The 25,457-nt window shown below is 43.7% G+C and overlaps 2 protein-coding genes across 2 annotated transcripts in view; one reads left to right on the plus strand and one right to left on the minus strand.

Annotated features, from left to right (window-relative positions):
• On the plus strand, positions 1-17,714 carry ATF7IP2 (activating transcription factor 7 interacting protein 2). Its single transcript, XM_063143397.1, has 11 exons — positions 1-86; positions 1,450-2,125; positions 4,581-4,702; positions 6,175-6,306; positions 7,736-7,807; positions 8,496-8,620; positions 10,249-10,316; positions 11,907-11,971; positions 12,564-12,612; positions 13,039-13,139; positions 15,318-17,714. Exons 2-11 carry the CDS (start codon positions 1,459-1,461, stop codon positions 15,717-15,719), a joined length of 1,803 nt encoding a protein of 600 aa, XP_062999467.1. The 5' UTR covers positions 1-86; positions 1,450-1,458; the 3' UTR covers positions 15,720-17,714.
• The window catches only part of EMP2 (epithelial membrane protein 2), a 20,147-nt gene continuing 12,012 nt past the window's right edge, over positions 17,323-25,457 (minus strand). Inside the window, exons 3-5 of the mRNA XM_063143398.1 lie at positions 22,423-22,513; positions 20,620-20,766; positions 17,323-20,404 (exon numbers count right to left, since the gene is read on the minus strand). Coding sequence (XP_062999468.1) covers positions 20,220-20,404; positions 20,620-20,766; positions 22,423-22,513 — 423 coding nt within the window. The 3' untranslated portion in view covers positions 17,323-20,219. The remainder of the gene's footprint in view (positions 20,405-20,619; positions 20,767-22,422; positions 22,514-25,457) is intronic.

A 25,457-nucleotide genomic window follows, 5' to 3' on the forward strand; every position in this document is an offset into this window, starting at 1 on the left:
ACCGCCTTCGAAGGTTCGCGGAGCTCCAACGGCCCTCGGGGCCCCAGCTGAGGGAGCCCTTGGCGCGCCTGCGCAGACGGCACCCGGTGAGTCGAGGCGGGGGAGGGGCGCCCAGGGGTCGCTGGAGAACCGCTTTAGGGGCGCGTCGAGCCGCTTCCGGAGGGGACCCCCGAGGCGGGAGGGGAGAGCGCCTGCGTTCAGCCCCTCATTTACCTCAGGGTTTTCATTCCCTCGTTTACCTCAGGGTTTTCATTCCCTCATTTACCTCAGGTTTTTCATCCCTCGTTTACCTCAGGTTTTTCATCCCTCGTTTACCTCAGGTGCTGTTATACAATACTATGCGTCTCTCTATATATAATATTAGTGATTTGCTACGTTTATATCCGGCCTTTTTCTCCTCCTGAAGGAGCCCAAGGCCGCACACCTAACCCTCCTCCTCCTCCTCCTCCTCCTCCTCTCGCGTTTTTATCCTCACAACAACAACCCTGCGAGGTAGGGTAGAGCTGAGAGTCTGTGACTGGCCCAAAGCCACCCAGGGAAGCTTCCATAGAAACAATAAATACAATTTTATTTTTCCTTATTTATTATGTTTATATACCGCCCCATAGCCGAAGCTCTCTGGGCCGTTTACAAAGATTAAAAAGATTAGATTTAAAAGACTGAACATTAAAAATCAATATACAGTGTTTTAAAACAAAATCAGCTAACATAAAATAAATTTTAAGCACTCAGCCAAGCCAAAGCTCGTTTTTGGAGTCAGTTAAAACTCAGCAAATGCTGTTATTACCACCACCACCATCATTATTAATTATTTTATTACATCTATATCCTGCCTTTTCCCCTCTTACAAGGAGCCCAAAGAAGAATTGACTGCTGTGTTATTATTATTATTTATTTATTTATTTATTTATATAGCACCATCAATGTACATGGTGCTGTACAGAGTAAAACAATAAAATAGCAAGACCCTGCCGCATAGGCTTACGTTCTAATAAAATCATAATAAAACAATAGGAAGGGGAAGAGAATGCAAACAGGCACTGGGTAGGGTAAACAGGCACAGGGGAGAGTAAAACTAACAGTATAAAAGTCAGAACAAAATCAAGTTTTAAAAGCTTTAGGAAAAAGAAAAGTTTTTAGCTGAGCTTTAAAAGCTGCGATTGAACTTGTAGTTCTCAAATGTTCTGGAAGAGCGTTCCAGGTGTAAGGGGCAGCAGAAGAAAATGGACGGAGCCGAGCAAGGGAAGGAGAGACCCTCGGGCAGGTGAGAAACATGGCATTAGAGGAGCGAAGAGCACAAGCGGGGCAATAGTGTGAGACACCGACCAAAACTGAATCAAGGTTTGGCCTCTGATATGTTGAACTGAATATGAATTTCAAAGCAGCAGCTCTCCAGTAAATGCAAAGTCATGGTTGATCATAGTTTTAAGATGCAATTTTGTATTTTAGGGTGCAAAAATGAATCCAAACATGGACATCAAAAAACCCTTGCTTGCCAGAAAAACAATGACTCCGAGCAGCCGAAAGCAAGTGAAAATGTTGAACAAAATGAAGTATGCCCAAGGAGCGGAAAAGACTGCAAATGATGCCTCCAGTGAAGATAATCATGTTCACCAAAAAATAGTTGAAACAAACTGCTTGCATCCGAGTTCGCTGGAACAACTTGACTGTAGTCCCGAATCAAAACCAACACAATTGTCTCCTAGGACGCTAAACAAACCATTAGCTAATTTAGTTCTCAATTCTGAAATCAGCATTTATAATGACCACCGAGAAATGTCCAAAGATCATCCATACAACACTTGCACAACAAACTCTGATGTCAAACAGATTTGGAATGCTGGTGCTTTACAGGATATACTGTACAGTTGGTATGAAAAAGAATCCAATTCCCCCATAGTTAAGCCAGTGGAAGTGCACTTGAATTTAGAACCAAATAGCCAGCTGTTACGCAATTCAGAAGAACAGTTTTCAGTTACCTCTCCCACGAATGCAATCCCTGCCTTAGATAGAGTAATGGAAACAACAGAAGAAACACTTGTCAATCAAACTATTCCAATATTGGAAAGGGAAGATGGTAACGTCCAGCTGCATAAGAAAATGGTTAATTCTTCAGTCCAGACAGGTAGGCATATGATAAGAATTGAACTGGTTTAGAACCCATCCTTGGAGTGCTTTAAAATACCTATCCCCATCAGAAACCCACCCCCATTTCCACTAAAGCTCCGTCTGCACCACCTTCTAAGCTACCCAGAAGTTTGGGAGACTGTCCAGAGGGGCCTTGAATACAGCAGAAGGAATGCAAAAGGGGACCTAGAGTGTCCCAGCTCACGTGCAGAGGCTCTTGGAAACGAAGGTATTTTTCAGGGAAGGGGAAAAGCTTGAGAGTTAGTGTGGTGTGATGTTGGGACTGGTCCAAGCATCATGGAGGGCCTTAACACTGAATCTGGGTCTGATTCTGAATCAGAGAAGGATGATTTAGACTGCAGTATTGTGGTGGAAACCTCAAGGCCGGGGAACCTGGCACAGCCTGGCTCTGCAGCCGATTACTTGACATTGGGGAGTGTATCTTCAGATCTGTCCCAGTGACAAGATAAGGCATCATGTCACACACCTGATTCATTGCCCCAAATGGTGGAGTAGAGGGCGTAGGGTGTCTCCCCAAGGGGAGACATCAAATCAAGAGGGAGGGGCAGTGGTCCCCTCTGCGGCATTCTTTGAATTTACGAGCTAAAAGTTCAGCTTGGGAACGGTGCTCAGAAGAGGGTGTTAACTAGGCCTGCCCTGGTATTTAAAGTAGGCCCTAGCTAACCGAACCTGGCAGAGATCAACATCTTTTCTTTCTGTCTTTTCTTTTTTCTTTTGTACATTTCTTTTCCTCGGTTTTACAATGTATGTTTTAAACTTTGTAAGGCTGCCTTGAGGCCCAGTATTGGGCAAAAGGTGGGATACAAATATATATAATAATAATAGCAAACATCTAAATTAATGCAAAGTCATGGTACGTGACAGTTGGAGTACAGTTATTATCCCTCTCTTGTCTTGGCCTTCCTAAAAGTCAAGCTCACAGTCTGCTGAGCTGTCCTATACCTGAGGCAGGTTAGTCTCACAATCTAATTTCTTCCACACTTGCTGTGAAGAAGCCAATGGTTCGGGGCATATCAGTATAACCTGATCTATGGAAATAAAAGACTGAATGCAAAAAGGGCTTCTCTGGTTAAATCGCCTGAGGAGCTAGGTAGCTTAGCTGGTTACGGTTGATAGCCTAGGCCTGGGAAAGCCCATCTTCAGGTCCCTACTTTTAATATTTTAATCCTTGCATATTGTTGTATAGGGACTTTAAGGAGATGGCAGGGGGACACCTCCTTCCACCATATAATCAAACAGAGTCAGTGGTGAATGCTGTGTTTGTGCAGGCTCACAACCGTAGCCAGTGCCTGTTTTTCAGGTAGCAGTTCAGAAGTGTAAGCATGCAAGACTTCTTGAGCCTTTTTAGATGCAATTTCTAGAGGGTAGCTGTGTTAGTCCATTGCAGGAAAAGCAACAGAGATGGCCCCTTGAAGCCTAACACATTTATTCTGTCAAAAGCTTTCATAAGCTTTTATATTATGGTTTTATACTGTTGTTTTATACTTTGAATGGTTTTAATTTTTGTGAACCGCCCAGAGAGCTCCGGCTATTGGGCGGTATAGAAATGTAATAAATAAATAAATAAATAAATGGACTGTAGTTCCTCTGATGTGTGGAGCATTAAGAGTATTTTTAGATGTAGTTAACTTAAATGACTGTCCCAGAGAGGCTGCAGTCTGAATATTGTAATTAATTTTCACTTAACACCCCACCCCACCCTCCCACACACACCCTTGTTCAAGTAACTCGTGGAGGATAAAGCTATCAGTGGCTACCAGTCATAATGGTCACACCTTGCTTCTAGTATGAGAGGCAGCATGCCTCTTTGACAGTTACTGGAGAACGCAGGTGGGAAGATGATATTGCTCTCGTGTCCTACTTGTGGGTTCCCGCAGCAGGTGTTTGGCCACTGTGATTAGAATGCTGCATTAGGCAGGCCTTTGGTCTGATCCAGCATGACTCTTAGGGTCTCAAGTGGCTGGTGTGAAGTTTCAAATCCCCAACTGTATTGCTGAATAGTGGCAACTTGCAATTCTTCCATCCCAGTGCTTCACCCCAAGGGTGAGTGTGATGCTAGTTTTTTGGGGGGTGGGAAACACTGTACAGTTCATTTAAGCACCTGAATTACTAAAATGCATAACTTTGGACTCCTGGCAATTCTACATTCAGGTTCTGAAATCACAGTGCTATTACAGGCCCTGATCATTTCATGGAAACTAGCAAACTGCAGACTTTATTTGGGTGCTTCTTGCAAACTGCACTAAATCTTGGGGGTGGGGGGAGGCAAAGAGATGTTGTTGTTTTAAGAGACATCTGATGTTAAAAATCTTTTAAAGCTTTCTCAAAAGCTGGAGGGGAAACTTTAGTTCAGTACTGATACGGCTTCACTAAAATGTGTTGCTGATGTTTTCTAAATCCCTTGGTGAAATGTCTTTTTGCCTTTTTCAAAGATGATAGTCTGAGGAAAAGGAGAGTTTCAGAAAGTAGTGAAGATGCCCTTTCCAAACGCATCAAATCATCTGGCAAAGAATGTGATACAAGCTTAGATAAAAGACAATCTGGTTTGGGAAAGGTAAGTTGCTTTGCCTGGTGAAAAAGAGAGAAAAAACCTTACTTTTTAGTATGACACCATAGTTGTCTGATCGAGCAATGTGGTGTTGCTGATGCATTTGCTGTAGGTGGCAGTAATTAAAGCATTAAAGTGGGACTGAGAATGGTGTGTGGGATTTGTAGTGATCTGGTCATTGCAAGTCAATCTCTGGCTTGTCAGAAGTGGCATTGAAATGTCTTTGTAGTTTGAGTTGTTCATTTCAGATTTGCATAACTATTGCTGTTTTTGTCTTGATAGCTTGCTTCAAGCCCTCTTGGGGCTGGAAAAGTCTAAAGGTAATGCTGCATGTTGCAGTGCTGTTGCTATGTGAATTGTGGGGCCAGGAATCTGCCACCAAACTAGATTTTGGTGTGATTCCCAACCCTGGGTCTTTGGGTTGTAGTTGTGGGTGTGGACTGCTCCTTGAATTTCTGGTCCACTCCATTCTAAAGCCTCAAGATTGTTGTAAAACATTTTACTTTTTAAAAGTAAATCTATTATGGCATCTGGTCCAGGAACTAATAAGAACGTGGGTGAGCTTTACAATACATTTATTATGGCATAAGCTTTAACAAATTAATCCAAGGAAGACTGATGCTTATAATCTTTTAGTCTTTAAGGTGCTCCAAGACTTGTTGTGCTTGCTGCAACTGACTGTCACTTCTACTGAAGTAGAAAGTGTTGGTCATGTCTTCATGATCTGAATGCACCCATTGCTAAAATGCTCTGGTAGGGCTGAAGAAGAAAGAATTTGGAGCGCTACAGTCAGCATTGTGAGGATTCCTTTTCTTCCCCCCTCCCCCTGCCTTGGACGTGCTAATTTATTTCTGTGGAGGGAACAGCTGTGTACACTCAACCCTTTACATGTGTGGAGCTGCCCCAGAAGTCAGAGGAAAAGAGCATCTACTTGTGCAGAAGTCTTGCACATGGCCAGTGTGATTCTGGGCAATTTGAACCACAGATTCTCTTGCCATTTCAAAAATGGTTTTCCATGAAGCTCAGAAAGATAGTTACCTTTCAGGAAGTGCAAGATCAAAAAACGTTTAGGGGTGCCTGAAGTTCAGTTGCACAGCTCCTTGGAACCTATGTTGAATGCACATGGAGCTTTGATTTGGAGTAAGCAACAGAAGGAGTGGTAAGAACATATAGAATAGTGTTGAAACAACTAGAAAATGTACCAATAAGAGAGACCATATCCCATGTTGGAATTGTATTACAGTTACAAGTGCAGCACTGAGTATAAGAGGCCTGAAGGATACAGAATGAATGTGGAAAACAGAAAGCAAAAAAAGTCTAGTGTGATTGCAGTGCAAAAAGCACAGTGCTTCAAATTTTATTAATTTGCTCAAAGTGAGGGGTTTGACATTTTCTGCTGCTGAGTACGATCTCCATATGTGAATTGTCACGAGCTTCTCGATTTAAATATGCATGGTTGTGTATTTTCCTCGTTGTAGGTCAGGTCTTTTATTCAAAATCGGATGGATACTTCGATGGGAAAATTGGATCACCAACTCCAACATTTACATGAAAGAATTGATCGCACCCAATGCCTACGAAAGCATGAAGGAATTGCTATTAAAATTGTAGTAAGCAGTGATCCGTTTACAGCATTGTATGTCATTCATTGTGCATTAATATGTTAAATAATAGTCCACAAGCATGCACGTATGGGTATGGAGGCTTTATTAGAGCCTAGTAATCCTCCCATGTGATTTCTCCAGGCCTGGCTGTGGGGGTTGGCATCATCAGATCTATGCCAAGGCCCACATGCAAGCAGAGGCCTACTGATGGCCCCCAGAGCCCCCTGGTTGAGCTGCTGCTGCCACCTGCTCACATACGCTCTCCGAAGAAGCAGTGGCAGGAGCCAGGAGGAGGAGCCTATTGTCCATATTGGCGTCTTTTGGGGCAGTGGTGTGGATTGGGCCCAGAAGGAGAGGGCTAGCAAATGGGTAATGGTGAGAGCAGCAAGGAGGTGGGTCCCACTGAGGGCATCTTGTCAAGGGCCTCTGTAAAATTTGGAGCCAGTACTGTATCTGCATCCTTCTCTCTCTCTCTCTCTCTCTGTTGTTTATATATGTATGAATTACATAGATATAATAATAATAATATATTTATTTATTTATTTATTTATTTGTTACGCACCTCTCCCTCCAGATTGAGGCGGGGTACAACACAGATAGATATCCATGGGCCCATGCATTGGGCCACAAATCATAAGTCATAGGGATCTCGCTGTTGGCTACTGTTTGAACAGTTACGGTAATGTAACCTATGGTGTGCAAATTTTGGATCAGCCTATAGGCCAGTATTTTAAAAGTGGTTGCCTGTGTTGCCATTGGCTGGACTGCGGTGTTCTCATAGGGGGGTCGGCATGCATGTGAGCTTAGTAGAAATTTAAACAATCAAGCTTAATAGAGAGCCCAAACATTTACGTCCTGCATGCGAGGCTGCCCTTAAAGACCATTTGGATGCAACAGCCCACCTTCAGGCCAGAACTAGCCACTGCACCCATCACCTTACCACCAAGAGATCATCACTACTTGCTGGCTGGCTCCCAACAGCTTTGAAAATCCCTAAATAGTCTTACACCAAGAGAAGAGATGGCAGTGTTGGGTAGACATTGAGTCTAGCAGGGGTGGACAACCTGGTGTCCTTCCGACCATAAATCCCAAGCAGCAAGGCCAATGATCAGGGATTCTGGGAATTGCAGCCATAAACATCAGGAGGGCACCAGGTTGCCTGTCCCTGGCCTAAGGGCTGGGTAGCTGTGGGAAGAGAATTCAGAGTGTGCTTTGCTTCAGGGAAGCAGGATTTTGAGCAGTGGAATTAAAATACCTGTGGAACAGTGGAGGGGATGGTCCTGGAGCATAGAAAGCGAAGGACCAGCGCAGGGCCTGGGGAGAAGAGAGACCCTACAAGGAAGGCAACTGAATTGCACCTACTTTATCTTTGCTCCTCCTTGTCTGAAGCCCTTCTGGTGTCTGTTTCAAACAGGTTCTTTCTCTTTTCTTGCAGAAGAGAATCTCTAGGCTTGACAGACGCATTAATGCTGTGATAACATTTCAGAATGCAGGCTTATCCAAGAAGGTAAGGCATCATCTGCTACAGCACTCTTATTATTGTGGTATGAAATGTTGATGGTGCTGTCAAAGGCCTCAGCAGCTATTAGTATCCTGTTGCTTCTGATCCCACCATATATAGAGGGGGGGTCTTACGTGGCCTCTCCTACCTGGCCCCAGAACTGGGGGCGGAGTGCAGGGGGGAGGGGAGATTGTGTGGATCCAGCTTACGTGCCTAGGTCCTGCCCAGACTTTATATGCAACATGTAGATACGATAAACTCATTGGGGTAGAAGGCACTCCCAACCCATCGGGCCTGCAGAAGAATGACATGGGAAGCACGTGGAAATGCAGGGTCGGGAGGTTTTTGTTTTTAACTTGGGGTTCAATATCACAGGCTCCTGGTGGAATAGAAAATGTATTTTAACCTGAGTTTTTAAGCATTTCGTTCCTGTTGACCATCCACCCAGCTCCTGTGTTGCCTAAGCCTACGACACTCTACCCTGAGATCCAGCAAAAACTTGTCAGGCTCCACCATCTAACCAGCGTAAACCCAACCATAGCACCACCTTCTGTCCCAGCTAAGCTTCTGCCCACCAGTCTGCTTTGTTTGCTTTTTTAAAAGACAAAATCGCAAGTTGTCAGTCTGGCTTTATTATTTCTCGTTGGTTGTGTAACAGCATGATGCATGACTTCTTCTGTGTCTTTCTCCCCAGGTCAAGTGTCCAGGAGCAGACTCACAAAATAAAATATTAAATTGCACCACGCCTCTGCCTGGCGATGCAAATGTCAAGGCGACACCATCAAATACCAGTGAAGCTCTTTCTAAAGGCACTGAAACGTAAGTGACAAATGGCGGCAGCAGACCTCGGTCCAGTGACCAGCTGTTTGGTTGCTGCTGCTGCTTCCCCAGGCAAGCATCCAGTCATGGGAAGCAAGGTTATGTGACCCTCTATAGTCCCTGCAGGCAGTGGTCTGTTTACCCCAGAGCAGGGGCGGGCAAGGTGGTGCCCTGAAGGCACCAGTGCACCCCCAGATAACTTCCTTGGTGCCCGTCAAGGTGACCTGCCCCTCCCACTTCAAAAAAGAAAGAAAAACTGCTGTCTTCTCAGTTACAGAATTCCACATCCTAGTGTCATGGATTTTAAGAGAATAGTTAATTTTTAGCTTGAATGCAATTGCTAAGAAGGAGACTTGTTTTCCCTCAAAGCAAAACAAGGTATCTTTTTTATGAAATGCCAAGTACTTTACTTTGAGTGCTCCCGTGGGTAGAAAGGCAATGGATATTTCAATAAATAATAAAACAAATGAATAAGTGAAGGGCAACTCTAAATGCTTAATGATACATCATTAAGAATTTGGCGATGTGAATAAGCAGAAATAATGATTGTATAAAGGGAAGACACAAGCAGGTTCACAATGAATTTTGGATAACTTATACTGGAATAATGGCCAAGATGACCTTAATAATAATAATAATAAATTTATTTCTTACCCGCCTCTCCCTTTTAATGATATCTATGAAGGTAATACTAAATTAAAGACTTGGGTCATAGAATTGTTTGAGTAATGAAGAGCTGTAAAACTAATATTCCGGGGGGGGGGGGGGTGTATTAGTTTTTTCTTGTCAGTTAATGAGCAGGGGGGAAATCATATAAAGGTATAAATATTTTTTAAAAGCTTGATCTGTAGATGCCTAGAAAAGTTTATACCCTTAGGGTTAATTAGTAAATTTTGAGTTGTATTTTCAAATATAGAATTCAGAATTAATCTTATCTAGCCTGCAATATATATATATGATTAATGGTGAAATCCTATCCTGATGCTCATAAGCTCTGCATTTTCACTGGATGGGGTTCTGTGGAGAGGGAGGGAAGGAGACTGGGGAGGCCTGGGAATGCTACGTTAACTGGCCTCTCCAGCCCCCTCCCCACCCACAGAAATGCCCCCTTCATCGCCCCTCGAAGCAGCACTTGCTGCCGTTGTTTCTGCACCGGCTGCGAGGGGGAGGGGAGCACAGATTCCTAGATCCAAGGTCAAAGCGTTGCCTCTGACCTTGGATCCAGGAATCCAAAATGCCCATATTTGGGAAATACTCTTCCCTGTTAAACTAAGATGTAGAAATCGTTAGACTGTTCTCCTTTATAATAATAATAATAATATTTTAAACTTTAGACAATGTGTTGCATTTTGATGTTATGCTTAATTCAGACTTTATTTTTGTTGATGCAAAGATTTTCCCCTGACTAATTATTGTTTATACAAAACCAAACTTGTGTTGTTAATATATTTTACAAATGAGAGGTGATTTCTAAATGGTATGACAATACCCATCTAAGTGTAAAATGAATTATAGGGAAAGCAGGTGTTTATAAAACAAGAATTTGGGTATGTTAAATGGGGAGAGATCAGGCTGGTTTACAATAAATTATTATAATTACTTTATCATCATTATTGCTTTTTTATCAGATTTGATGACATTGTTTGCATTGATCTGGTGAACAAAAATTCAGGTGTGGAAGCTGTGAATGCTACAGGTACAGAGAACTAAAACTTGCATTTTTATATTTTAAAAGACACATTTCAACAGGATGTGCAAAATAAAACTTAAATATTTTGCTTACAGCTGTTTTCTCTCCATCTCTCTCTCTCTCTCTCTCTCTCTCTCTAATAAAACAAGTGCATAACTGGAGGATACCTAAATGTGCTGGGGTGAGCACTGGGTGAGCAAACTAGTCACTAGCATGTTTTCATTCAAGGGGCACAGTGCATCTTTAAGTCTTTACTTTCTTCACTGCAAAGTTGAAACAACAAGAATCTGATGGAACTTTATTATGGCATAACCTTTCATGGACATTATGCACTTCATCAGATGCATGAAGTGTTAACCTCCGATTTGTAGATTTATATATACATGCTGATACATGCTGGGCATGGAGGATATGTAAACCATGTGGTCAAAAGGAATTGAAATGCAGAAAGTACAGACAGTGACAGTTACCTTAACTGGCCACTGACAAAATGTTGTTGGGTGATTACACAAACTTCATTGTGTAGAAATGCAGTTGAATCTGTTAATGAACAGCAAATCTGAGGGATATTGTGATTGGACCTATCCGCTCTTCCTCTCTTTGTCTCATTTCTTCTTCAGCTGAATGGATACAGTGTCCTCCACAGGGTTGTTACGTGCATTGAGATTTAGAGGAGGACCATAGCTCAGTGGCAGAGCACTTGTTTTGCGTGCATTTGTTACATTTATATATCCTGCCTTTTTTCTTCTTCTTCTTGCAAGGAACCCAAAGTTGCTTACATGGTCCTCCTCTCCATTTTATCCTCACAAGAACCCTGTGAGGTAGGTTAAGCGGAGAGTCAATGATTGGCTCAAAGCCATTCATTGAGCTTTCATGGCTGAATGAGGAACCCAGAGCTCCTGAGTCCCAGTGCAACACTCTTAACTGCTACTCCACACTGGCTGACAAACAAAATTATGTGAAGAAAATCAATATAATTCTAATCAGTGACTTAGGACTAGTTCCAGATATTTTTCCACCGCATATGGTCCTTGAGGTCATCTGACAAGGCCCTCCTGGTGGTTCCACCTACTTTTCAGGTCTGCTCCAAAGTCGTTAAGAGCAGGACATTTAGCATAACGACTCCCGCTATGTGGAATCCTCTTCTCCCTGTGATTGGACATTGCCAACTTTCTGAGGTTGTGATTAAGCTGTTTTTAAGGATCTCTAGAAAGCTAGATGGTACAGTATTAAATAAATAATTATTTATTGATCTTTAGAGAGAGGCTGTTCACATCCGGGCTATTAAGAATGATTCTGTCCCTTTAATTGCTGCCATTACCTTTTCTGAGTAGGTCATAGTCAGGGGCATCGTTAATCATTTGTCAGCTTTACTCCTGATACCTGTTTAGTTAACCCGGAGAATGGTCAGCCTGAAAGCCTAAAGTAGCACTCTGTGTCTCAGTGCTGTTTGTTAGATCCCTGATTGCCGTTATATCTGTCATAGGTATTAACTAGCTGTCTGTACTTTCCTAATAAATCTGTAGGGGAAAGCCATGATAACTTGCCAGATCAGTTGCAGATTTTTAAAATCACATTTCTGTCAAATTCCCTTAGATGTTCAGCAGAAAGGCTCTTCTGTGAAGACAAACACTCCAGCTGAAATGCCATGCAACTCTAAGGTCGGTTATTAAACACCTTCTTTTCCCCTCCCTGTTCCTCTCTGGCGTAATCCAAGTTTTGATCCCTTTTCCACATTCCATAAAGAAAGAGCCTAAACTATGAATGGCTGTGAATTGTTCTATTTTTATTTGGCATCGTCGGATAGATGTTATTGAAGGTGGTAAGGGGACAAGGGCGTGCTGGGAATTGTAGGACTTCATTTTGTCTAAGCATGCATAGGATGGCACCTTAATTGCTGTTGAATTTGTCACCCACATCATTTATGTATCTATTATTATTCTGTTTTATTTATTGCATTTCCATATCACCCAATAGCTGAAACTTTCTGGGCGATTCGCAAACTTCATCACTTCATCATTTTTCATGTCTTGCCACATGATCCTAATACATTTTAATCTTTCTGCCACATGAGATTAAGTCAAGTTCAAGGATTTCCAGAGGGGCAGGAGCCATGTTGTTATTTGTTAAATAATTAATATTTAGAAATAAATAAATTTAGCCTTCAGGTCCTAAATCTTGACAACCTTTGATTATTAGCTATAAAAATGTTTGCATAATTCCTGCTTCATTAAAATTCTTTCCTAATTGCAGAATCTATTACTGATCGATTTAACTGATGAAGAAAGCAGTGTTGATAAAGGTGAGTAGCTTTTTTAAAAAAATAACTCCTCTTATTTTATTGTGAATGTTTCCTCCTCTGTTTTATAATTTAGAAACTGGAACTCCCCACATAATTGCACAAAGCAGTGTACAATAAAATGACAAAACCAGAACAATAAAAACAGTCATAAAAACATAGGAAATCCTGTTGAGCAGCAGCATATTCCAATATATAATTGATATTTAGAGAGATTTGTTTATTGATTACTAGAACAGCTGTTAGTTTAGTGGCTTTTTTGTAATTGGGGAGAAAGAACAGGACCTCAACATGCAGCTAATCCAACGAAAGACGTTATAGGTCACAGGTGGCTGGCGCAATGCTTAAAATGTACTGGTCCGTGACTGAAATAAATAAACTGAATGCTTAAAATGCTATATTAATATACATTGATATATTTTTCATGAGTTGGTGGAGAAAAGGAGAGAAAGATTGCAGAGAGAAGACACTCGGCACCAGAAGTCCTGATACCAGATCCTCCCCAGTCTGCACTACAGTTATCAAAAGAGGTATTTAAATTTTGAAAGGTGAAATCGTAGAAACTCATTTGTCCCAATCCAGCAGTCCTGGGTTTCCATGCAAATCCCACAGCATAGACTGAGAGCACATCACACAGCGGTCTGGCCAGTGCCTGGATGGAAAACCTGTGAGTTCCATTACGGCAGAGAGGCAGGATACAAATGGAATAAATGTGGGATTCACAGAGCAATGCTTTAGTCGGTAAGTCCCACTGTAGTTACCGGGGCTTACCCCATGATACATGTGTAGAGAACGGCCTCCTCGGATTGCAGCTAAGGGAAGAGCCATAGCTCCATGCTAGAGGACCCGTGTTACGGGAAGGTTACTAAAGAGGAATCTAGGAAAGAAGAGGAGGAGGAGGAAAAGGAAATATAACCAGTCATCTTCAGGGCGTATCCATGAAAAACAGCGATAACTGGAAAATGGGGATAAACAGCTGACATAGGCAGGGAGGCCATAAAGGGCTTGGAATAGGGAGAGGGCAGTAAAGGGGCAGTGCCCACTCACAGGTCCATAACCAAGTTTGGAGTACAGAATAAAAAGGCATGGGGGAGACACAGGAGAGGGGAGGGGGGTTGCTTCCAACATCTGGGGATCCAGGCAAAGGAGCCACCGCTGCAACATGGAGACGTACTTGCAAGATGTTTTCTGTGTGAATATGCGTCATTTCAATATTTATTTATTTTAACAAAGCTTGTGCGGTTTACTTTTAAACTGGCTGTTCTGTTCAATCCAAGATGCAGGCAGCAAACCCTGGGTAAGGGTTGTAAGGCAGCATCTGCCGCAGGGCTTCTGTTTAAAAGTGCCACCAGCAGTATCCTATTAATACAGCTAAAAATAAATTCCTGCACTCATCATAGATGCCACTACCTGGAATTAGATTGCTTTTCAGAGTTAGGTCCGGCACAGTGTCAGATTTTAATGCACACAATAACGTAAATGGGAACAATCCTGAGAAGAAGGTGCAGGCGTGGATGGCCCTGAAACGCAATTGTGAAACGTTTTAGAAGTGTGGTAATGCAGAGTGAACTTCAGCCTCTCAGCCGCTAGGGGACGGTATTGCCACAGGCGAGGGGCAGCGCGCTCCGATTTGAGGCCCTGCTGGGACAGTGCTTGACCCGTGCTGGGTCAGCTGTAATTGTTGCTCCCAAAGCAAAGAAGCAACTCCAGTTTGGCAAGATGCACGGATCAAGCTTACTGTATCGCGAGATGTGTTTCTCTTTGAATATTGTTTCTAAATAGTTTTGTACTGAGAAAGGTAGACTGAAGAGGCAGAAGCACAAATCTAGTTGGAAGTATCCTTAATAGGAATATCACTGAGAAGGCAAGGGACCAGTACTACGCAAAGTCCGTTAATTTTAATTAACTATGAATAGCTTCAAAGAGTCCAGGAGGTTTAACAATATTTGAAACGGCTTTGTTGATAGGGAATTGATGCTTTGATATGTTTTGAGGCATCTTAAAAGCTAACAGGTTAACTGTGGCATAAATTTTCATGGGCTGTTACGTCATTTTATAAGGTGCCTGAGGCTTACTGTTGTACACAGATTAAAAATAAGAGTCCCCTAAAAGTAAGAGTCCCCGCCTACAGATTTACTATCTAAAAGGGGGGAAATTAGGCAGAAAAGTGGGGGGAAAGTCAGTACAGGCACCAGTTCTCAGAGTAGCCAATTTGAAAGGAAAGGGGAGAGCCAATAGGGCTAGCTGCATTAGGTCACAAGCTGCAGATATATAATTATTATTTATTACATTTATATACCGCCCCATAGCTGAAACTCTCTGGGCGGTTTACAAAGAGTTTCATGAAGTGTTATGTGTGGTTGGCGGATCATTATGCATATGCACATGCTGGCCAACACGTGTATGCATGTGTATGTATATGTACAGGGAGCCAAAAAGGTTATGAAACAAAAGAGGGACAAGCTCAAATGTATGCAAGACCAGAACAGTGCCTGTTCATAACTAAAAATAGTAATTTTTAGTCAAAACAGTAATAATTCTCTCTGTCTCTTGCATTAGGCCCAATGTGTGCAATTTTCCCCCTGTACCTCATGTGTGACCTGGGAGTTCGTCCCACTGAACTCAAGGGGACTTCCTTCCGAGGCCACCTACTGAGTTGCTTGCACCTCTTCTGATTGGCTCAGTAACTTAAGCTTCTGCTTCCCTAGGTTCCGAAAGAGTTTTCCCACCTCCCTCCCTTACCGAGGACTCCCTCGCAGCCGGAGCACGTGAATGGATTCTGGAACACGCTCCCGCCTCAGAAGCTCGAACTCGCTGTTGCTCACGTCCAAAACCCCAAAAGCATTGCCCTCCAGTGGAACATCACAACCGTGGAACCCAGGTGTGCCCCCATAGACAGCTTCCACTTGTTCATATGCGTAGAGGGACCCAAAGGCAGTGTGTCATGTGATTGGATGAAGATGACCAAAATCAAGGCGTTTCCTCTCCCCATGGCTTGCTCTTTATCTCGGTTCCCAGGTCCCACCAGGTGCTATTTCACCATGCGGTCCAAAGACATTTACGGGCGCTATGGGCCCTTCTGTGATATTCAGTCCATTTCTTCTCTATAGTTCCTGTGGGAGGAGGGGTGAGAGCCCTCTCAGTATAACGTGTTTACATGCCCTGCTCTGTGCACTGTTTAACAGCTGTATTTGCACAATTCTGTTTATTGTAAAAATTCCACTTAAAATTCTTCGTTGACCTCTTTCCTCTCCTCAAAGGAGAGAATTACGAATGCTGTTATCTGTGGGGAGGTAATAATTTTCTTTAAATTTAATTTTTGCTGCATTCCTCGTAAACCAAGATGGAAAAAGTGTTCACCTAATACTGAAGGAGTAATAGGGTTTTGTTTTAAAAGAGTAAACTGCCTTTCATGTTGGGTTTTCAAAAAACAAACATTATTGAGAGAGATGTTTCTAAATTTACCACAAACAAAAAACATTAAAATCAATTTAATTTAGTGACATGTGCCTGTAAACCGCCAGTGTCTGGCATGGTCTACTAGCACACCCCATGTTCCTGATCTGATAGCTTATGTGCATAAATAGTGGTACTGTTTTAAAATGGAATTACATCATGTTGGTTTTCTCAAAAACGACAGTTTTGCTCCATATATATAAATGTGAATGAGGAGTCATCTGAAACCGGTAAGTGGCCTTGTATGTTCTAGCACACTGATGCTAACAGTCGGGATGAAGGCAACTAGTTTTATTCTGCATACCTGAAAGGATGTATGGGTAACTGTCTTTCTTTCCCAAACGTCTCACCCCATCCTGGCCAATGTTTAATGGAAAAGGATGAAGACCTCTTAGTATTTACCAAGGGGTGGGGAACGACCCATTCTACATTTCCTTACAAGAATACTCTGGGCCTAGGGTGGTATGAACTTTGCATGAAGTAGGGGCCTACACGGTTTAGCTGGGCAGTGGGATCCAGCTATTGATTTTAATAGCCAGTGTAGTTCTGCATTCTTGCTTCCATTTCCACTGGAGCGTTGCACTCGATTGGTTGGTTTTGGTACCTGCTGCGTGGCTGGAGGGAGTTCTTCCAGCACAGGAGCAGGAGGTGGGGTGTTTTGCGGGAACTGCTTCCGTTTAACCCATGACACCACATCCAGCTCTTCCTTGCCACCTTGCTGGCAGTTTTTTTAAAAAAAAAATGGTTACCCCCTACGGTGGAATAGTACCAGTAGTGACTTTCTCTGCTGGACGCCTTCAGTAAATTCGGGGTTAGCACTGGCAACTGGATTCACAGGCTCATACGAAGAAAGTTGGCACCTGTTGCCTATATAAATTAAGGTAATTAAGCCTCTAGCTGCTCAGTGTACATGCTTCTGCTTTCATTAGTTACGAGAAAGGCTGCATGTTAAAGTCTCACCCTTTGAACACTGCGGGAGTCTTCCTTAGGCACACAGGTGCACACGCTTCAGCTCCTGAGATTCAAACAGACCTCGCTTTCAAGCCCACCTTCTCAGTGTTGAGGGTTAGAAGTTTGTTTGTTTAAAAAAGTATGAAAGTGAAAGTTGCTATCCCAGGAACCCTGGAATCCGTGTCCCATAGCGGATTGTATGCAGTCTGTGCCTTTTCTCTATCCCGCTCTTTGATTTTTCCAGCAGTTTGATTTTTTTCTTTCAGTATTTAGGCAGATGCTAACAGAAACACAACAGAAACGTGATGCCAAGCACAATACTGGTTGCAACTTTTATTTCCATATACACAGCGGATATATAAAATACAAAACAATTGAGGCACAGTTGGTAGAGTTAAGCTCACTGTCTTGAAAAGATTGTCCACTGAGAAATCCAGAATGTTTGGTAACTTCCTTTTAAATTTTGGAAAAAAGGGTACTACAAATGCAAAAAGGGACTCCTTGTTATTCCAGGCGGAGTTGCAAAGGCAGTAAAACGAAAATTCGTAATGAGTAGGCTGGAAGATATAGCTATATTATAACTTCCTATTTGCTTTTAGTAAGGGGTCAAAAAGTAATAATGTAAATACTGCTAAATATGTATGTATGTGTTCATACAATTTTTTTTTACATAAATATAAATTCAAACTGTAAAATCACCCAGCCAGACCAGTTTGTTCTTTTGAACAGAGAATCGCCAGCGGCACAGATTCATCTATAAAATGTACATGGAGCTGCACACGGTATTTCGGGTCCTGGCAGGATTGCCCCAAGGACAGAGCAGTAAGACTGGGAGAAATGGGGTGGGGGGAGAATGCAGGGAGGCAGAGGGGCTGTCAAGCATCTGGGCACAAAAGTGTGCCATTTCAGGCAGAAAAGGTTGCAGAGGGAAGCAATTTTGGTTCTGCTACTATCAAATGTAAAAGGGAAAGTGTTTACAAGTGGCCTTCCATGCCACTTCATGCAGTATTTTGTTTCTAAAACGGTTAAGTTCTCCCACAGATCCTAAAAGCCCTCTCTTTGAGGTGTTAAAGAAATGTGCTGCATTCACATTTAATTGAAATTGTGAGATTGTTTAAAAGCCGTATGGCTCAGCCGCGAAGAGTGCCATCCCATGCATGTTTAGACAGAAGTGCTACAACTGCCAGCGTGCCCCAGCCAGCCAGCCAGCCAGCCCGCCAACAAGCCATGCAGGACAGTCCGAAGCAGGTTCGCTCAGAAGTCCCACCGAGTTTAATGGTGCTTATTCTCTCAAGAGAGAGTTTAGGCTCACAGCCTTAGTGGCAAACACTGCAATTAGCAGTGATTTGGAAAGGAAACAGCCTTTTGTTTTTTTGTGTTACATTTGTTAACTTGTAGCTCTTTTTATAATCCTGTGTAAAGCCATCTTTGCTGTAGTTAAGGACGTCATGAGACATATGGAAAGATCAGTTCCTTGGCAAAAGATGAGATCTTTGTGTGCAACCTGCGTTTCTAGCGCGTTTGTGGCCTGCCGTGTTTGTATCAATGCCCTCCAGTGCTGAAACTCAAAACATCTTTTCTGAAGCATTTTTCAGGCCAAACCTGGAAAGCTGCTGTAGCTGCCAACACACTTGCTGAACTGATGACAAAATACTAGATGTTTAGGGGCTTGGGAAACCATGTGGATCTGAGTAGTCCGGTAACCCAGAGTGGATATTTTGGAACAAAGCAGGTAAAGAGGCAAAAAGAGCTGGTGTTGGGTGTGTTTGTATTTTTTTGTTTGTTTTTAATTTCCTGATTTAAAATCACCTTTTGAGTCTCACTATTTTCTGCTGTGAGTCTGCATTACAAAGTGACAGAGGTCATGTTGTGGTAGCGCTCTCCAACCTGGTGTCCTCCAGAGGTTTTGAGGACTATGACTCCCATCAGGGGATAATGGAAGTTGCTGTCCAGCCCTTCTAGAGGACACTGGGTTGGGGAAAATGGCTCCACACCAACTGCCTAGGATCTTGACCAGAGCAGTCTTTCCTCACCCTGCTAATGGAGATCTTTTCTTAAGCAGAGAGACCAGGGCTTAGCTTTACCTCTCATATATATGGATTTTTTTAAATTTTAAATTCCTCAGAAAGTTGGGCAATATTAAAACTGAGGAAAGATTTAAGTGCCAAAGCAGAGATGAGCTAAGAATGTTGCTGCCTTTGCTTGCTGCAGAAATAATCTGGCTGTAGATCAAGGCAGTATGTATGTAGCTGCATTTATTGAGGTAACTCTGGATGCACTATTTGACAAGAATAGAATCTGTGCTTGAGAGGCCCAAAGCCATTTTTTGGTCTTCGCAAAGGAATGATCTTGGAACCTGTAAAGGTGTTCACTGTACGCCTTTAGTGGCAGAATACCACGCTTCCAGTGGGAATGCTGTCCAAGGGTGGGTGTGCTGCTAGCACAGTGTGTATAAGCCGAATCTTTGTGTGTGTGGTTAGAGCAGTACACACCCATACGCTCAACACCCAGAAACCAGACGGCAACTGTACCTCTATGCTGCTAGTACAAATTGGCTACAAGGATCCGCCTGGAAATAGCAATGTTGAGGTTTCTGCTGTTGCACCACGCCATCGCTTTAGGGGCTGTGGGGAGAAGCCCTCGTATTTTGAGGTCCTTCTTGTGCTGATGTTTCGGGCCCTGGAGGAACTGCCATCTGTGATGTGCTTCCACAGAATTATTTTGGAGCTGAGCGCCATCTGGATCACCCTGTTCATATTTCTTAAAACAAAAAGAATCCAGACGCCCAGTCGGTTGTGCCGTTCTCATGACCTGATAAGCTTCGAGTCAGCAGCAGTTTTTCATCTGCCCATCTTTGGTTAATACCTAGTAACATTACAGTTGTTTGGAAAGCAGCATCATGAGAGGAACAAACAAAATTATAGCCTAAGATAAGTCGATCAGTGGCCGTAAGTCACCGTGGCCATGGCGTGGTTGGTTTTTTAGCTATGCATCCATGCCTGGGGGAGAATTCAAGTGTGTCCACTTCACCTGCATTTTCCTTCTCCCCTGGTCCTCATTGTTTCACACCAAAGGGGGAGGGGGGGAACAAACAATAAACATACTACAGAACCTCTTCTGACTATATACAAATGAGTTACTGGAATTCCAGTACTGCAAGTACAAGATCTTTTTTCCCCTTTTCTTTAAATAACCTGCCATTTTTATTTACGCTTCCTTAATATTAGGTACATAATGCCACTGAGCAAAGTGAAAGCGAAAGCAATCCAGGCCAAGATGTAGGAATAGCCAAACTGACCCTTGCTCACATTTAAGGAGACGTGGGGACCCTCGTGTAGCTCTTCTTGCCGGTCAGTGTAAATAGAAGCTGCAATCATAACGCACAGACCTGTAGAGGGGAGGGTGGAAGAAAACCATGAAGGATCTTACGAGCGCTGAAAGAAAGCTGGGGGGGGGGGGGGGTCTAGTTCTTTTTTCAGTAGAAGGAAAAGGTTTCCCTGAGCCTTGGGCCCAGCAGCTAAACCTGGGCTTATTCGAAGGCTGTGCTTCCCCTATTGTTTTTTGGATCAGAGGACTGCAAATCCAAACTAGGGTTATACTCACAGGAGAAGAGCTGGATGATCGATGTTAGAACAAATCTCTCCCCTTGCTTTAGGCGGAAAAGTTGGAGGATGAAGACGAAAAAGGCTACACAGCACAGAATGGTAGACAAAATCATCGCCGCCTGAATTGCTTGGAAAGCTGAATAGGCTGTTGAAAAATTGTAAAACATTACATGAATTTGGGTCCAACCATCACTTGGTTACTCTTGATAACTGCACTGGATGGCCAGCCTATGCCAGGGTTAAGACACCTTTTGGGACCGAAGGCCCATTTGGCAATTTGAGAAACTCTTGGGCACCACCACAAAATGGGTGCAACGGGAGGTGTAGCCAAGGACAAATCACCAACCTGAAAGACTGAGTACAAGGCAGAGGTGGGGGCTGAGCCCTGACACATTAAACGAGTCCTTTGAACCCACAGTTTTCAGCACCGACAGCATCCTATTTCACAACAACCCCAGCTGCCTGTCAGAATATGTGTTATTTTGCTTTTTTAAGTAGGAGCAGCAGGTGCCAAGAACGGTGTCCGGTGGCACCACGCTGCCGACCCCTGCCGTACGTGAACTGACATGCTTTGCACACAATGCATTTTTGATGGGATTTTTGGTGTACAGCGGCCCTGTGACCAACACCCCTCACTGAAACTGCATATGCATGAATCCGCTCTTGGTGCTGCTTGTCCTTATCTGCTCCCTCCCTGCACCATCTTGGGGGGGGGGGGGCCTCCCTGACTAAAGTTTATTTTCCACCCAGCTTTCCTTAAGACCCACCTGCATCCTGCCAGCGACTTCCCCTGCCAATTTTCGTGCAGAGTGACAATAAAAAAGCTGTCAGTTTCTTGCCAGCTCTCCCAAATCCACTTCCTGCCCCCAAAATGCAGCTTCCGCAGAGAGGAACTCCTTGGAATTGGGCGGCAACGGACCCCTCCCTTCCTCCTGTTATGCTTTAGGGATTTAATGCAAAATCAGAATATCTACAGATACAAGTGGGGTGGCGGGCAGACATCTGCATTAGAGTCGTCTCACCATTGAATTCTTATAAAGTGGGGTGGGTGAATTTAAAATACAGATGGGGAAGGAGGGGGGTATGAAAACTCATATCCACACACACACACCAGATGTAGAAAAGGTCCAGGAAAGGGCAATCGAAAAGATAAAGGGCTTGGAGAACATCCCTTTCTCCACACCTTACTCTCCCTTTTTCAAAAATAGCTTCTAACACGTGAGTCTTTCCTTTTAAGAAGGCAGGAACATAGGAGTCCCGATGGGGGCCTTGGTCCACCAAGCCCAGAGACACTGTTGATTCGCTGAATGAGCTTCTTTAAGAGGAAGCGATGCTCCCAGAGCTAAAAAAAATTGTGAACCGCCCAGAGAGCTTCAGCTATTGGGCAGTATAAAAATCTAATAAATTAATAAATAAATAAATAAATAAAAATGCCATTCCCTTTGGCCCTGTTCAGAAGACACCTTTGCCTTATTCGCCGTGGTTTAAGGTGTCGTCTGAACAGGGCCATTGACTTGGCAGGCGAGAGGGATAAAATATTTCAGTGGTTTAGAACTGAGCAAAATGAGGAACAGGCAGAGTCTTTACAGCTGGTAAGTCGCAGCATGACCCACAAGGCCAAACTTGTATCACATCTGTTAGCCCACCAAGAGCTCAATAAACTTCCGGGTTATCCCATCTAGCATTTGTAGGGTACCAGATACATGTCATGAGCAATTTGGGTCCCAGCCCCTCCCCACCACCACCACCTCCCTCCCACCCACCCACCCCAGTAAGCAGGGCCATCCACCTTGTCACTCACCCGGGAAGTTGTTGTCAAGCGCCGTACAGTTAGAGGCATTGAAGCAGCGATGCCAAACATCTGTGTAGAAACCAGGTCCGACCCACCAGGCCTGCAAAAGGATGAGAGGAAAAGCACTTAGAAGTGCAAACTGGGAAAGGGGGGTGCAAAATGGGGGTGGATTCCTGCATTGAGCAGGGGGTTGGACTCGATGGCCTTGTAGGCCCCTTCCAACTCTGCTATTCTATGATTCTATGACCTGGAGAGGTGGGTTTTGTTTTTCCAGCTAATGCCTTTAAAAGAAGGGGTGCTTTGATGGACGCTGCCACTTGCTCAAAGGACTGTTGAAGGCTGGTGGCTACTAGCTACACAAAACCACTACCCGCTTGGCTGGTGGCTGCAGGGAAATAGTTTGGCAGTTTGAACGTAATCACCAAAAGTATCTGAAGGAAGTGTTGCTGCCACCTGCTATTTTGGGGTTTGGATTCAGGATTTTGTGGTTGAATAAAACACGTATTTTAATCTACTGGTTGAAGCCTTTTATATCTAAGTAGCATAGGGTGACCATATAAAAAGGAGGACAGGACTCCTGTATCTTTAACAGTTGCATAGAAAAGGGAATTTCAGCAGGTGTCATTTGTATATATGGAGAACCTGATGAAACTCCCTCTTCATCATAACAGTTAAAGCTGCAGGAGCTATGCTAGAGTGACCAGATTTAAAAGAGGGCAGGGCACCTGCAGCTTTAACTGTGGTGATGAAGAGGAAATTTCACCAGTTTCTGCAGAAACCTTCCCAGCTCTTTCAACTGTTGCTCACAGGACTTGGTTTCCAGACTTCTCCCTATGCTGGACACACTACAGCCGGTCAATGTCCTTCTTAAAATGGGACACCCAGAAACAGACACAGTACTCAGAACACAACCTAACTAATGCAGTGGAGTTGTACTTCTTGTGAGATTTGGACACTATGTTTTTTTAAAAATACAGACTAAGACTATTAGCTTTTTTAGCAGCTGCATCAGCCTGGGCCATGCCTTGGTGATATATAGCAGCAGTCAAACAGAAACCAGGAGTGGAGAGAGTGTGTGTAATTCTACCTTTTCCTATCTCTGTGGGGCAGCCAGATGGTCAGCTGACCTGCACAAGCATCAGGTGTGTAAAATCTGGGCCGCCCCCAAAGAGGGCGGGGCTAGATAAGGTGTATAAAAAGGGGATGTTTTACTACATAATGGGTTTGGGGTGAGAAGTCAGGTGGTTGTAGGTGAGGAGCAGGTGTGTTAAAGGCAGAGAAGAAGGAATGTTGTTATTATTGGGAATGAGAAAACTAGGTTTGCCATTTTCAAGTTAGCTATATGTACAGTTCCTGTATCCGGTGGCAGGGGTTGCATTGTCCACATTTGTGCTTATTTTGCATTCTTTGTATAATCAAATTGTTCCAATAACCTCCAGCGGGACATTTTGCTCCAGAAAGGGAAATTCTCATCCTAGTATGTTGCATAAACTATGCCAAATCTGAGTGTGCCAAAAGCCAATAATGAAACACTCGCGAAAGATCTCCGTCAAGGCATTGGGCTCCAAACGTTTATTCTCGAGAATAGGAGATGACCGGGCGCTCGTGTGGCAAAGGCAGGGTCACACCGGGCTGGGGCAGGACAATAGCTTAAATACTTCCATGCAGTGGTCAGAAGGGGAATTGCAGCTGAGGTTGCCATGTGATTTGCCTGCAGCCCTTCTCCTGTTGGTGATGTGGCTAGGGGGGAGTCCTGAGGACTTGGCTGAGTTTAACTGGTCGGTGTTATTTCCAACCGACCTATGGTGTTAAAGTGCCCTTAAGCGATGTTCACTTGAAGTTAAGTGGCACTGGAGCTGTGGGGGCGGGGGCGAAGGGCATCTGGCTACTGCCATTGCTATGAAATACCTGCTCCCAGATGTCCTTTGTCTTGCATACCTGTACTGAACCTTTCCCCTACGTGGTGAGGTCTGGATTTGATGGGATTAACTCAATCGGTGTTCTTTGGAGCTGACAAGGGTAGGGGGCTGGGGAATTGTCTACGTGCTGCTTGTATGGGGGTAAATGGAGATTTTACTGAGGGTATCTGGCCACCCGCCGCCCTGCCTTGTGCACCCCTTTACTTTTTCTAGGTGTGTGCATGTCAGGGGGAAATGGACACTCTAGCTCAGAGCTTTCCAAACTGTGTGTCGCGACACGTTAGTGTGTCAGCTGCAGTGTGCAGGTGTGTCGCTCGAACGTAACGAGAAACCTCTGAGTCTCTGTGAAATAAGCAAGACCAACTTGCATGCATTTTTACGCAGCAAAGGTGCCGATCAGTATGGTGCACTAGTATATTCCCCTTCCGTCGTATCCGTGTATGCACACCACAGTCAAGGGATCATACAGGTACTACGCATGCGCCGGATGCATAATTGGGTCGAAACAGCTGATTCCGCGTCACTTCTGGTGATGCGGCTCCACCTGAAGTAACGCATTCGAGAAATTCCATGGGTCCAGTTTTTTGATAGAACACCGTCTCAACCGCCGCTCGATCGCAGCTCGACAAAATTGGTTCAATGTGAAAAATCTTGGAAATATATGTTATTATCTTGCAAATCATATATTTTTAAAAATATAAATGAAAGGTTTTCATGAGATATGTTGTGTCCCCAGACATTTCGTTATTACAATTTATGTATGTGTCCGTATCTCTTATAAGGGGTTAGTTTAACCTCCGGTTTGCTAGTAAAACTGAATTACTGTGTCGCGAAATGATGCATGTCTAAAAAGTGTGTCACCAACATGAAAAGTTTGGAAAGCTCTGCTCTAGTTTATACATCAAGTAGGGGGGAAACTGCATGTAGAAAGTCTACAAAAGCTCTGGTGTCCCAACTGTGGCTGGCAGGATTAAGGGTGGGGTGAAACTATTTTTCAGCCCAAAGGCCAAATTCTGTTTCAGATAAACTTTCAGGGGTTGCATCCCAATGGTGGCCGGGACTGAAGGTAAAAGAGGCAGGGCCAAAATACCTTCAGATGTCCACATCTTGTAGCTTAAAGCTAAT

Source organism: Elgaria multicarinata, chromosome 17, assembly GCF_023053635.1.
Source record: "Elgaria multicarinata webbii isolate HBS135686 ecotype San Diego chromosome 17, rElgMul1.1.pri, whole genome shotgun sequence".
Lineage (NCBI taxonomy): Eukaryota > Metazoa > Chordata > Lepidosauria > Squamata > Anguidae > Elgaria > Elgaria multicarinata.

Coding starts and splice junctions, on each gene's coding strand:
- ATF7IP2 (XM_063143397.1), top strand. CDS start 1,459: ATGAATCCAAACATGGACATCAAAAAACCCTTGCTTGCCAGAAAAACA. Junction 4,703..6,174: donor GACAATCTGGTTTGGGAAAG/GTAAGTTGCTTT, acceptor TCCTCGTTGTAG/GTCAGGTCTTTTATTCAAAA. Junction 12,613..13,038: donor AGAAAGCAGTGTTGATAAAG/GTGAGTAGCTTT, acceptor ATTTTTCATGAG/TTGGTGGAGAAAAGGAGAGA.